Raw genomic sequence first — 12,824 nt, 5'->3', positions numbered from 1 at the left:
AGCCATAATAAATGGTTATACTTCCGTTTCTTATAACTGAAAACAATTTGCTCTTTATTAATATTAGATATATTTTTTTGGTATAAAAGTGTAAACGTACACATATAAAACAACAACATATCACAAGATATGTGATAAAAACTTACATTGACATAAGTAAACAACAAACATGAAAAGCCTGCACACAAACAAACTATTATGGACTCAACTATTGCATTACAAATACACACTGCAGATGATCTTAGAAAACAACACACAAAATATACCATAACTAAGTAATAATAATAATACACCAGACATCTCATTGGCAAACAAAGTCATTACATATAAAATATGTAAATTGAAGAATTAGTGAATACTCAGAACTCACTCGTGGAGAATGGATAGATCACTTACTGTAACTGTAGTCCTCTCTTGCACATATACAAAAGTTAGGTCTTAACAATAAGATGTGTGTTTAAAATGGTTGTTTTTCATAATGTGATGTATATCAGTTAAGAAATTCTTAAATACAAACAAACAAAAACACCACTCACACACACAGCAATATTACATTTTTGCTTTTTTGAAGCTATGCTCTGACCCAGGTCTAGCATAGTACTAGATACTGTGTTGGACACACAATACTAATAATAAACGTTGTTAATTTTCAAGGCAAACTTTAATTTGGAACCAACCATGATTGTTTACGGCTCCAAAATATTATGGTTACCGCTTATACCTTTGTACGAGAAGAGAAAGTCACAGACGTAAGTAAAAATTTCATGTATATTTTAATTAGTTGATAATATTTCATATTGTATCAAGCCACTTGTAAAAATGGGTGAATATTAGTCTGTATTGTTATAAATAAGATGTAAATGATTAGGTCAAAGATTCACAATTGTTAGGAAAAAGGTACCGAGTACCGTTTTATGATATCATGAATGACACTTCTAGTTGAACTATTGAAAACAGTTAAAAGCAATAGTTTTTGAAAAATAATAACTGACATCGTGATGTCTCCTCCATTTTATATGTATGATGTGTAATCATTTGAAGGTAACATTTAACTGATATTATGATCTTGTAAGATGGATGTATCATTATTTTTATTGCACTCTTCTGTATCTATCTATCTCAAAAGAAACTAAAATTTTTTCAAGCTTTAAGATATAAATATATTTATAACACAATGAATGCAAAATAAATCTTCCAAATTATGCATAAAAAATTATCAATAAGTTAAATTTAATTGATTAATCTTGTATTGAACACATACAGTTAGCAATATTTCTTCAGTTAATACAGATTAGGGTTTCTCCAACAGGATCCCAGCTTTTTTTTAACCTGGGAAATCCTGCAAATTTCTTAAAAATTCACATTTTTCTTATTTTGTGTTAAAGTTGAGGAAATTTTGCAAATAGAAGGTATAATTAACTCATAAACTTTCAGAATACATTTGTATTTATTAATTTTAAGCCTGCTTATTAGTTTTTTAAATTTTTGCTTATTAAGGCATGCCACAGATTGTCAATAATCAATATGTAGCCTATTTGTGGCAGGATCCCAAAAATTCTTTACTTGTCCTTTAATATTTTGAATAATTGTATCAATGCTGTCTTAATTTTTAACCATGCCTATTAGCTTTAATAACTGCATTATGCCAGGTTGTGCAAATTGGGCAAGGATACAAACGAGTAAAAAGTATGCAAGTATGAAGTTTTTCTTCATAAACCCAATTATTAAGGCCAAATGAACTGCTGAATTATCGGACTAAGCTTGATGCTGCTATTAAAGCAGCCGAGGTAGACAAATCAAGAATACTAGACGACAAAAGTACTACAATGCATCTCGAAAACGAACTAGAAATCTTCCAGGCTATGGGTGAAAAAAACACATAACATCTGTCTTCTCTTAAATGAATTAAAGATTATTCCACCCACATCAATTGAATCGAAAAGGGCATTCTCAGTAGCAAGATTTTTCTTTAGTAAAATAAGAATCAAATTGAGTAATTGGAGTATTGATCATCTTTGCTTTTTAAAATCTTATTATAAAAATTTACAAAAATATTTTGTATTATGTTTTATTTAAATAATGAAAATTACCTTCTAACTTAGAAGTTTGATCTAAGTTCATTTTTTTTTTATATTTTCAACTCAATACAGTATTAGGCATTTCTTTTTGTAAGCAGTTTCCAACAAAGTTTAATAAATTTTTTCTATTTGTGAAAATTTCTACGTAATTCAAAAGTAATTTCTTATGCATATTTTACACAGCATTATTATTATTATTATTATTATTTTGGAGGTTGCAGGACGTACTAAGTTACTTAAAAAATGAATTTATATCTTAAAAGTAATTAATCGTATTCTGGGAAACAGTTTACTTTTTCTCGGAATCTTGGGACAACCAAAAGACCAAGAAATGAGAAACCCTAATACAGATATAACACACACAATTAACGTCACAGTCACAATTTATAAAGACAAATTATGAAAAAAGACGTACCAGGTGATCAAATGAAAGCAGCATTTGTTAGAACTAATGCAAAGAGTTATTTGTTAGTTAGTTGAGTGACATTGTGAGCTTGGCTATGCTCGTTGCACACTGGCTACGGCATCAATAACACTGCAAGTCAGAGTTAGCAAACTTCTCTCACTGCTTCTAAGCTATTCTTTTGATCATCTAATCCAAGGGTGGCTAAACTATGACACACATTCCCAAATTGACACACAACTTTTTGTACAATTTCAGTTTATCATCTGTCTTTTTCAGTCATCCTTTCAGTTTATTACCTGATCATTCTTTTTTCAACTAGCTTGTTTACATTTACTCTAATTAAAGCATATTCATCTTATTTATTTAAACACAGTTATTCAAAGTCTAGAACTTTGGCACGCACAAACATTTTTAAAGATAAGTATGCTTACTATATGGCACTTGGACTCAAAAAGATTTGCCATCCATGACATAGACTCTAGGGTGTTAAAAGAACATTCAACATTTGCATGATGAATATTATGTAAACACCTTAATAAACATAAACTGTTTGAGATAAATAACGCTGCCAAGACCTGTAGTTTTTAAGAGAGTTTACAACTCTGAAGAAGACGCCAAATGTGCAAAGAAATGAAAGGTTGGGTAGAGCACATTCTGTAACATTAAGTCTTAAAAATACAGAAATTTTTTGGAATTTAAAACTCCCAAGAAACTGTAAAAGAAATTTCATTTACAGTTTTTAGGAGAATAAAAAAGTCAAATATACTTTTAAAACCAAGTAATTCATCCAAAATTGATACATGAGGCCTGTAATTATTTCCATTACCTTCTTCCACAGACAAGTGTTTACTACATTCCTGTAATTTTTAATAACAATAAACTTATGTAACAATATGTAAGACAGATTTGAATGAAGAATAATCAATTATATTTGACAGTTACAAAACTAGTGAAAAGTTTTATATAATTACACACTAAAATTTTAAATTTTTATTTCAGAATGAAATCTTTGATAGATTCCGACCAAGAGAGGCGAGACCACGCGGAACTGTCCGTGTCCGTTTACGACGAAAATGGAGAAGAAGAGATGGCGCCTTCTATTTTATATCATTTTTAAAACGGATGCCGAAGTACGGCGGAACCCGTCCAGGACGGAAACCTCCCAAATCAGGAAAACCGTGCAATTATACAGGTTTCACTGTATAATATTTGTAACTGGTAATTGTAATTTATTATAAAAATTTCATTTGTTAATGAACAAAAAGAAATGTTTACGCAAATTCTTTTAATACAGCTTCTCAATACATTTTTTTTTTTTATTTATATACATATTTAATATTACACAATATTTCATAAACAAAATAGAACAATATTCAATTTATTTTATGGAATAAGATAAGTTGAATATTGTAACTGGAGTTGTTGCACGCCTTCGTACAGTCACGAAATATCTCTGGTGATTATAATTGATATAATTATAATTATTGCTAAATGCAAGCCATTACAGGTATATTTTACACATTATATTCATCTGTGAGGTTTTGAAAATGCATACCTAACAAAAATTCAAAATTACCTATGACACATACTACATCTTCAATGTCATTCAAAATCACCTATGCCAGATCAGATATGAAATTAGTCATCGGCTTTTCGTATCCAATCTGGATTTTTTTCTAACTAACTCCATTCTCAAGATTAACGAAAGACGGACGGACAGACAATCACGACAGTGGGAATGTATAATTGCAGCCCGATAAGAATTGGAAGTACAGTAGTCTCTCTCTAGTCCCACACATATCAGACCGGCATGGTGGGTGTCAGATTACTGCCCTTGTATGTATGTACTGTACTTGTACAGTAAAAACATACTTGGTACACTAATTGGTTGATTGTATTGGTCTGTGCTACTGACTGCACGTGCAACAAACACCTAGCTAACAGTATATACGTACTGTAAATCAGTCGTTCATTGAACAAGTGTTAACACAAAAATTTCATATGTCACCCCGTGGAGTGTCGTATTACTGGATTAGTTATCGAACTTTACTTGGCTTGAATTTTAAGAATGTATATTCCAAATGTACAGCGGAGTACAGTACCTTGTAACATAAACTGACATTATTGATAATACGTAATTACAACCGGAAGTACGTGTGTCAAATAGACATTAGTAAGAATTTAAATATTCTACAATTTTCGAAATTCTAAAAAGGTTAAAGACGTCATACTTATGTCACAATAACCCTATTGTTAACGGAACATTATTGCCCTATTGTTAAGTCCACAGGTGCTTCATTTGTGGTTAGTCGTGGGGAAAATTGCAATAGGACGAATCTACTAAAATCCCTAAACGCGGATAATTATTCAAAAGCGAAACACAGAATGGCAAAAACATTTCTTCCACTCTGATTGGGCCCTAAGTCTCGTGGGCCCCGTGGTGGCGCCCTTCTCTTAAGTTATAAATGTAATAAAATATGTTATTTTATCGATTAATTAAATATTATTTACAATTCGAATGCGGTTCGATTTCAAAATGGCGCTTCCAAACTTCGATCATAGAAGGATTATATTAAAAATTGGATATTTTTTAATGCTTATTTTTGGGTTTTACTCCGAAATAGGCCAATTAATTATAATAAAGGTTTTATGAAGGTCTTCGTTCAGAATATTAATCATAAATGGACGAGAAAATACAAAATATTATTCATACATCGAAATCTGCGGGTTTATAAGTTTGTTCGTTTCCTTTCTTTCTCCACAGATGGCGCTAATGTATAACAAAATTACTTTGTTTTTTATTTATGATAATTTATTATTATTATTATATCCAAAGTCCAGTTATTCACCAGATGGCGCTACTTCATACCCATTCGGCGCCATCGCCATTTTTATTATTTAGGAGCGTATGTATTGATGTTTAAGAGAAAGAAAAGCAATATTGATTAAGAATATTCCACATTAAAGGAATATGATAAATAAATGTAATCATTTCACCATGTTAAAGGCGGCTATACACGTTAAGTTAATCCTTTGAAACTGCCTGACCTTGAGGAACTTCAGAATTTCCTATCGCCCACAAACGAAGAAGAAAAGCTCTCAACAGAGGCGTAGCTAAGGTGGGGCAGCTTGCCCCGGGCGCCACTCGCAGAGGGGCGCCAAATGGTTTCCAAGAAAATAAGATTTGTTTCTGGAGGGGAAGGGGGTGCCAATATAGTATCGTGCCCCGGGCGCCAGTTATGTTCGCTACGCTATTGTCTCTCAGTTAGTCGCTACGCTATTGTCTCTCAGCCAGTATGTGGCCATGGCATCTGATGACCACATACTGGCTGTTCTTGGATGTTTATTGGCAACAAGTTGTATTAAAACTCGCGGGAACAAAGTATGCATAGAAGTCTATGGTGTAAATAGTAGTAGTAGTAGTGATTTGGGTAGCACTGATCACAAATTTAATTTTTCAAGAGAAATTTTGGGCTATAGATTCTGTTAAAAAGCATCAATTATCAGCGAAAGACAATGGCAAGTCGATTTTACTACCAAATAAATTCATGGATTAAATTTTATAGACGAATATATATTAATAATTCTCAGCCACGTCCGATATTAGTACAAATTGTAAACATTATTATCGCAAATTAATTTTATAATTTAATAATTTAAAAGAATTTATTAAACTTTGTCTTATTTTAAGTTGTCATGTTTTAATTTACTTGGATATTAAAACAATACATTTTTTTAAAATGTAAAAGAAAATGATATCGAGTATCGAGATGTTTTATGATAACGGAAGAAATGAATTGAGAAGTTTTCTAAATATTAAAATTCCCCCCACACACTACCAGGAATTACTCAAGGTCAGGCATGCATGGTCAATCCTTTCAGGATTAACTTAACGTATATAGCCGCCTTTAAGGTAACATATTAACATGGGGTCTTCCACCGGCCTGACTCAGACAAAAGACCGAACTATTAATCACGTAGTTCCTTGTCAAACACGAAGAGGAACTATCTACTTACATAATGATTTTCTAGTTAAAAATATTCCAAATTTTCTTCTCGCATTTAATTGTTTTCATAAACGAGAACGCGTACTTATTGCATACTTAATTTACGTTGCGGCATATATTTGATTTTTCACCTGTTAACACCACGTCTCTTCTGTATAAATGCCAGCTGCCGATTATTACGGTAACGATTGATTATCCATAATACTTCGACGGTCATTAAAAATATATCATTAACTTTATCGGAGTTGTAATTGCGAACGTAGAATTACTTGCGTAAGAAATTACGAATGTTACGGGGTAAGATGCGAGATGAACATAGCCACAATAACCGCGTGTTTCTTTTAAGTTAATATAAATTCCGAACGTTATATGACTATATTTTTTAAAGGCAGTTTTAAAACAAAGTTTAACTGTCCACTCCGTTTATATCAATAAACTAGGAGAGAAATACTTTTGAGTTTAAACTCAATCCTCACATTTATCACAATTTCTGTAAAGCAGTCTAACTAATTCTTTGTTTCTTTGGTTTGAATTAATTAAGGTCCTTCAATCCTTCTATCAGTTGTTCGTAAACCAACTTTTTCTTGTTTAGTAATTGAATCGACAAGTGTAATTTCGGTTTAACAATTATCAACGTTAACAATGATTTTTCCGGTTAACATATTGAATTTACGTACACGTATATGTACCATCCATAACGTGTACAAATACTTTCTCAGCGCCATTTGAAAGTTTTTTTATTCAGAATTTATTTACATTACAACATTTATTTTTAGTGTTACGACATTCCAAATTCATGATTTATAAATGCGCTCGTACTTTATGTGTTAAAATGATATTTACTTATTTGTTCCCATTTATAATAGGTGTTCGTGAATAGATCTAATTTCGTAAAACGGTCGTCGAGTGTTACTAAAATCCAGATTTTTAAATAAGCACACGGGGAACTTATCATCTGTCGGTAGCGTTTTAAGGACAGAAGGTTTACAATTAAACTAAATCTAATTCTCCAGCCTAGTAAACTGGTTATGCCGGCATTTTTACAGAATCTCGTTATTTTAAAAATGGGTTCGGTTCGTTCCCCAACAACTAACACGGTCGTCAGCTGTGCCGAATACACATTGCTGTGTTCTACTGTTACACATAAAACACATTCCTAGAAAATCTAGAAAACCATTCTTCATCCGCTCTTATGGAATTTTTAAATATGAATTTCTTCGATTTTGAACACAATATTCTTTGTCTTGTATTTTTCCTGTTATATTTATGAACTTTATTTTCCGAACGCATTACGTTTTACTTGTGTTTTCTTCAAACGAATACACACGGCCACTCGATTATTATCATCATGTGGTAAATTCGGTAGGATTAAACTGATTTCCCTTTTTTACTTAACACGTAAACAAATCTTCGAGACAGGTAATTTTTATTCTTTCCAACAGAACTGAACTGATCACACAAATAGTTGAATTTACAGAAGAAAACTAGAACACAGTACCGTGACTAGGCAGGTGCAGCAGGTGCACCCGCACAAGGCCTATTTGGAAGGGGCCCAAAATGCATGTATTTGTTTTATTATTTTCCCAAACCTAATTAATTAAGGGCCTAAATGAAAATTATTGCACAGGGCACAGGAATGGTTAGTTACGGCACTGCTAGAACATATTCAAGTTTCATTTTTTCTAAAACAATCTTTAATTTATAAATAATATTTTTTTAAATATAATAAATACAATGCACAGAAACGCTTTCTGTTTCGGTTTTTCTATAGATTCCGACGCCGTTGAGAACATCAAGCAATAATTAAAACAAAATCAAACTGCAGAAATACAAACGAAGTTATTTTAAAAAGGCATCTGTTAACAATTTATTCGATATTTTAATAAATACGCCAGTTTATATTAATACAGGTTCACGTACGCTGTTTGACTAGAGAATGTCATAATATTAATTAAAGATACTGTATGTATATAACAATGTAAATACCGGAAAATAATTTTTAGTTGTAACAAACTTAGGCTATGATAGATCTGGCCAATAACGATACTACACGGAAAGAAATTGTAGGGACTCTCAGACAATCTGACACAAGTGAAAATGACAATGGTAATACTTTCAGTATTACCATTGTCATTTTGCGGAAATTAAATTCGCCCTTTAGTTAACACAATATTAGCCTGTTGTATTCGAATTTAGTTGTTTGTTTCACACTCCATAGGCCTGTGGGCGAAACTTCGTCTCCGGGTGAAGTACCCAATAAGAAACGGTACTGCTGAAAACCATACAAAACTTTTATATTCAAACCACACTGCGGGTGGAGACAACCCCTTCACTCTCCTCTCAAATGTGTGACGTTTTCTTCATCTCTACAGATTCGATAAGAATATTTTCCAAACAATTAAATACCTAAATTAATTAACGATTTCTGGGATGCAATATTAGCGACATCTGTATAATTATCAATATTAGATCACAGTTGTTTCGGCACGTGTGAACTACACGTAGCGTGTCCCCGTTGCCAATATTTTCTGTTATAAAAGTAGATTGGAATGGAAGAGGCAATCACTTCTCTTCGACATCGTCCAGATAATAAACAAACTACGAGATGAGCAACTTCTACCTCTTCTGTATTATCGGTAAGTGTTATAAGTAGGATTTTAGTGTTTGATTTTTCGTAAAGACGTCATTTGTGTCGTGCATTTACGTTATTCCTTTCGATTTTATATACTAAAATTGTGTTATGGACAATGGAAATTTTTGTGTTGCAGGCTTTACTTTGTTGTTGACAATCGGCGGAGTGAATTCTGTAAGTAAAAACTTCAATTCTGTTCAAAGCTTAAAGAATGGGAATTAAGACTTATTTCTTTGTCTTTCAGGTTGAAACTCGACAGGATACTTCGAGCGACGTCAAGAGACAATCATTTAATCTAGATCCTATATTAAATGCAGGCTTGCAGTTTTTTACGTTCATTCCGTTACAATTCTTTGCAGTTGCACTGTCGATCGCAGCCTTCGCTTTAGGAATAAATGTACCCCCATTGCCACTGTTTGCAAATACAAATCAGCTTGTTAATTATTGTGGAAAGGTGCTTCCCATGGTGATTTCTACACTTACTGCTGGCAAATAAACAAGTAAACCTAAACGTAACAAAAGCTTCAAAGTTTTATGATAAGAATATATATTTAAATAAATATAAAATGTAATCGTTTGCTGGAAATTAAAATTGTATTTGTCACTCGAATACTCGTTTCTGTTTGTATACACCAGAAGAAAAGGATGACGATCGGTAAAATCTTAATCCCCTCCATTTTTTTTTTCATTTCTCGATGTGTTGACCCTTATGATACCAAAAAGTATAGAAAAACCCTTACAAAATTCTGTCTGGATCTGCGTGTTGATGTCTATTTTGCATTATATTTCAGCACTGAATATACCAAAAATTTTGAAACTTGGTAGGGTTATTTCTATATATGGGACGTTGCTGCTAGTAAATTTTGGAGGTTAAAGGTCAATAGGGAACGGAGATGGAGGGATTNTTTGTGTTGCAGGCTTTACTTTGTTGTTGACAATCGGCGGAGTGAATTCTGTAAGTAAAAACTTCAATTCTGTTCAAAGCTTAAAGAATGGGAATTAAGACTTATTTCTTTGTCTTTCAGGTTGAAACTCGACAGGATACTTCGAGCGACGTCAAGAGACAATCATTTAATCTAGATCCTATATTAAATGCAGGCTTGCAGTTTTTTACGTTCATTCCGTTACAATTCTTTGCAGTTGCACTGTCGATCGCAGCCTTCGCTTTAGGAATAAATGTACCCCCATTGCCACTGTTTGCAAATACAAATCAGCTTGTTAATTATTGTGGAAAGGTGCTTCCCATGGTGATTTCTACACTTACTGCTGGCAAATAAACAAGTAAACCTAAACGTAACAAAAGCTTCAAAGTTTTATGATAAGAATATATATTTAAATAAATATAAAATGTAATCGTTTGCTGGAAATTAAAATTGTATTTGTCACTCGAATACTCGTTTCTGTTTGTATACACCAGAAGAAAAGGATGACGATCGGTAAAATCTTAATCCCCTCCATTTTTTTTTTTTTCATTTCTCGATGTGTTGACCCTTATGATACCAAAAAGTATAGAAAAACCCTTACAAAATTCTGTCTGGATCTGCGTGTTGATGTCTATTTTGCATTATATTTCAGCACTGAATATACCAAAAATTTTGAAACTTGGTAGGGTTATTTCTATATATGGGACGTTGCTGCTAGTAAATTTTGGAGGTTAAAGGTCAATAGGGAACGGAGATGGAGGGATTTTCACGGATTTTCCTCCCTTTTACACAATTTTCGAAGGGGAGAATTGTACTTAAAGGGAACAAACATTATACTTATTCTGCATGCCATTTTACATCAGTGTATTACGGTATTCTTATAATTTTCGTAAAATTTCGTGTAATTTTTTTGTCTACGTTTCGATATTATTTATATAAAATGCAGATCTTCAGCGTGATATTTTATTCATAAAAGGGCATTTTTGATGGGACACAGGCTTGTCGCCAGGCATCAAAGTTTACTGTCTAAATATCATTTGAAGCTAAATGGGTTTATGGGTCATTTAATGTGTTTATTATTATTTTTTTCAAAATAAATATAAATCCGCTTCATTTAACTCACAGATACTATATATTTATATCATTTCTGTGCGCTAGAGATTAAAAATAGAGCTCCCGTTTATTGAGGGTACTGTACGTTCGTAAAGTTGAATGAGTTAAACGAGAATAACGTCATCGTTATTCTTATTTCGTTAGACTTTTCGAACGATTCGTTTATAACTAAACTAGTAGCCCCCTAGTGGGCGTTCTTTAGAAATTTCCATGAGGCACAGTTCCTTTCACTTTTTCGTTTATATCAATATGTTCTACAGCTGCGTTAAAGTCCCAATGGTAAGATTTACCCTCCGAATGAAGGGGTGGCGACCCCCCAAACTGTAGCCCCCTGTGCGAACAATAAAGTCAAAGGAACCATAGCCCTACTCGCGACCCTTCGCGAGATATAAGCTCCTGAAAAATCGCCTACGTCATTTCCGGTCACATAACACCGTGGTCAAAAGTAAGCCTACCGCGCGAAAAAGAAAAAAAAGAAAAACTAACGTACGCTGGCGCACACTCGGGGATTTGCCGACCCGCTCATTGGCGGGGTAAATTGTGTCAAACAGGTGGTCACGTGACACGTAGAATAATTTTCGAAGCGCTGTATCTCGGGAAGGGTGGCGCGTAGGGGTATGGTTCATTAGACATTTATTGTTCGCACAGAGGGGGGTCGCCACCTCTTCAATCGGAGGATAAATCTTACCGTTTCAATAGCGTCATACGGATCTATATTTCTACCTATTAAACATTCTATAAATACTTTAAAATAGTTTAATTTCGCCTATAAACGCCGATTTTAAATGTATCTGCCATTTTTTCAACAAATTTCCCGTGAGTCAATGCGCGACGTTCACCGAGTGACGGGATGTCGTAAACGTGCAGCGCAAGGTTAATCGAGGCATATAATAATTATTTATACCATTCCGTGGTATAAATAATAAATTCTTATTACAAATAAAAATAATTTATTGTTAATTTAAAATCTTCGCTAGGGCGCCTCTAGTGCCCGTTATCATACCGTTACGCGGACAGACGGATACCCGTTGAATGGGTTATATATATAGATGCCTGTTTCTAAAATCCAAGATATGAATGTTGCTAATATAGCCTTATCCGAAATATTTTTCTTAGATTGCTTCGGATGGACAGTTATTTCTATCATTTCACCTTTTAATTCACAGTTTAAACTTTCGAGTAGATTTAGAAACATCGATATCGTCGGCCGCCATTTTCTTAACGAAGTGAACCAACGTTAGAGTTTCGTTCGAAACGTCATCACCGCAGAGCGTGTGCACTGGGCGAGACTATTACTATTTGAACGATTCGTTACTAAGGCGTTTAACTCGTTTGACTTTACGAACGTATAGTACCCTGAAAAAGTTACCCGGATAAAGCGTTACTCGACTGAACAAGCAAGCCAATAGAATAACTCGTTTCAAATGAAACGGGTTTTTCTATTGGCTAGCCCGTGAATCTGTATTAATGCCACTCGCTTCGTATAGTATTTAAGAACACATTCTTTGTTCTTGTTACGTGTAGTTTCCTTTGTGTCTTCGGAGTAGTCAACTGTGCCTCGGCTTTGGCCCTCTTCGTAGTCAACAACGTTTACTTCAAGTTTAATTATTAACGATCATCTATACAGAGAAGATTGTATAAAAGAGTAGCTTTGATCGCCTTGAA

At 33.4% G+C, this 12,824-nt stretch overlaps 1 protein-coding gene across 1 annotated transcript in view; it reads left to right on the top strand.

Annotated features, from left to right (window-relative positions):
* The window catches only part of LOC111624266 (ubiquitin-like modifier-activating enzyme 6), a 43,804-nt gene extending 40,056 nt beyond the window's left edge, over positions 1–3,748 (top strand). Inside the window, exons 31-32 of the mRNA XM_023367075.1 lie at positions 655–749; positions 3,484–3,748. Of these exons, the coding sequence (XP_023222843.1) occupies positions 655–749; positions 3,484–3,601 (213 nt within the window). The 3' untranslated portion in view covers positions 3,602–3,748. The remainder of the gene's footprint in view (positions 1–654; positions 750–3,483) is intronic.
* Positions 3,749–12,824: the final 9,076 nt, after the last annotated feature.

The sequence above is a fragment of the Centruroides sculpturatus genome, unplaced genomic scaffold (assembly GCF_000671375.1).
Source record: "Centruroides sculpturatus isolate CEXI.00-Female unplaced genomic scaffold, Cexi_2.0 scaffold242, whole genome shotgun sequence".
NCBI classification, from domain to species: domain Eukaryota; kingdom Metazoa; phylum Arthropoda; class Arachnida; order Scorpiones; family Buthidae; genus Centruroides; species Centruroides sculpturatus.
The sequence above is the reverse complement of the archived record's forward strand: the minus strand, read 5'-3'. Positions and strand labels throughout refer to the sequence as shown.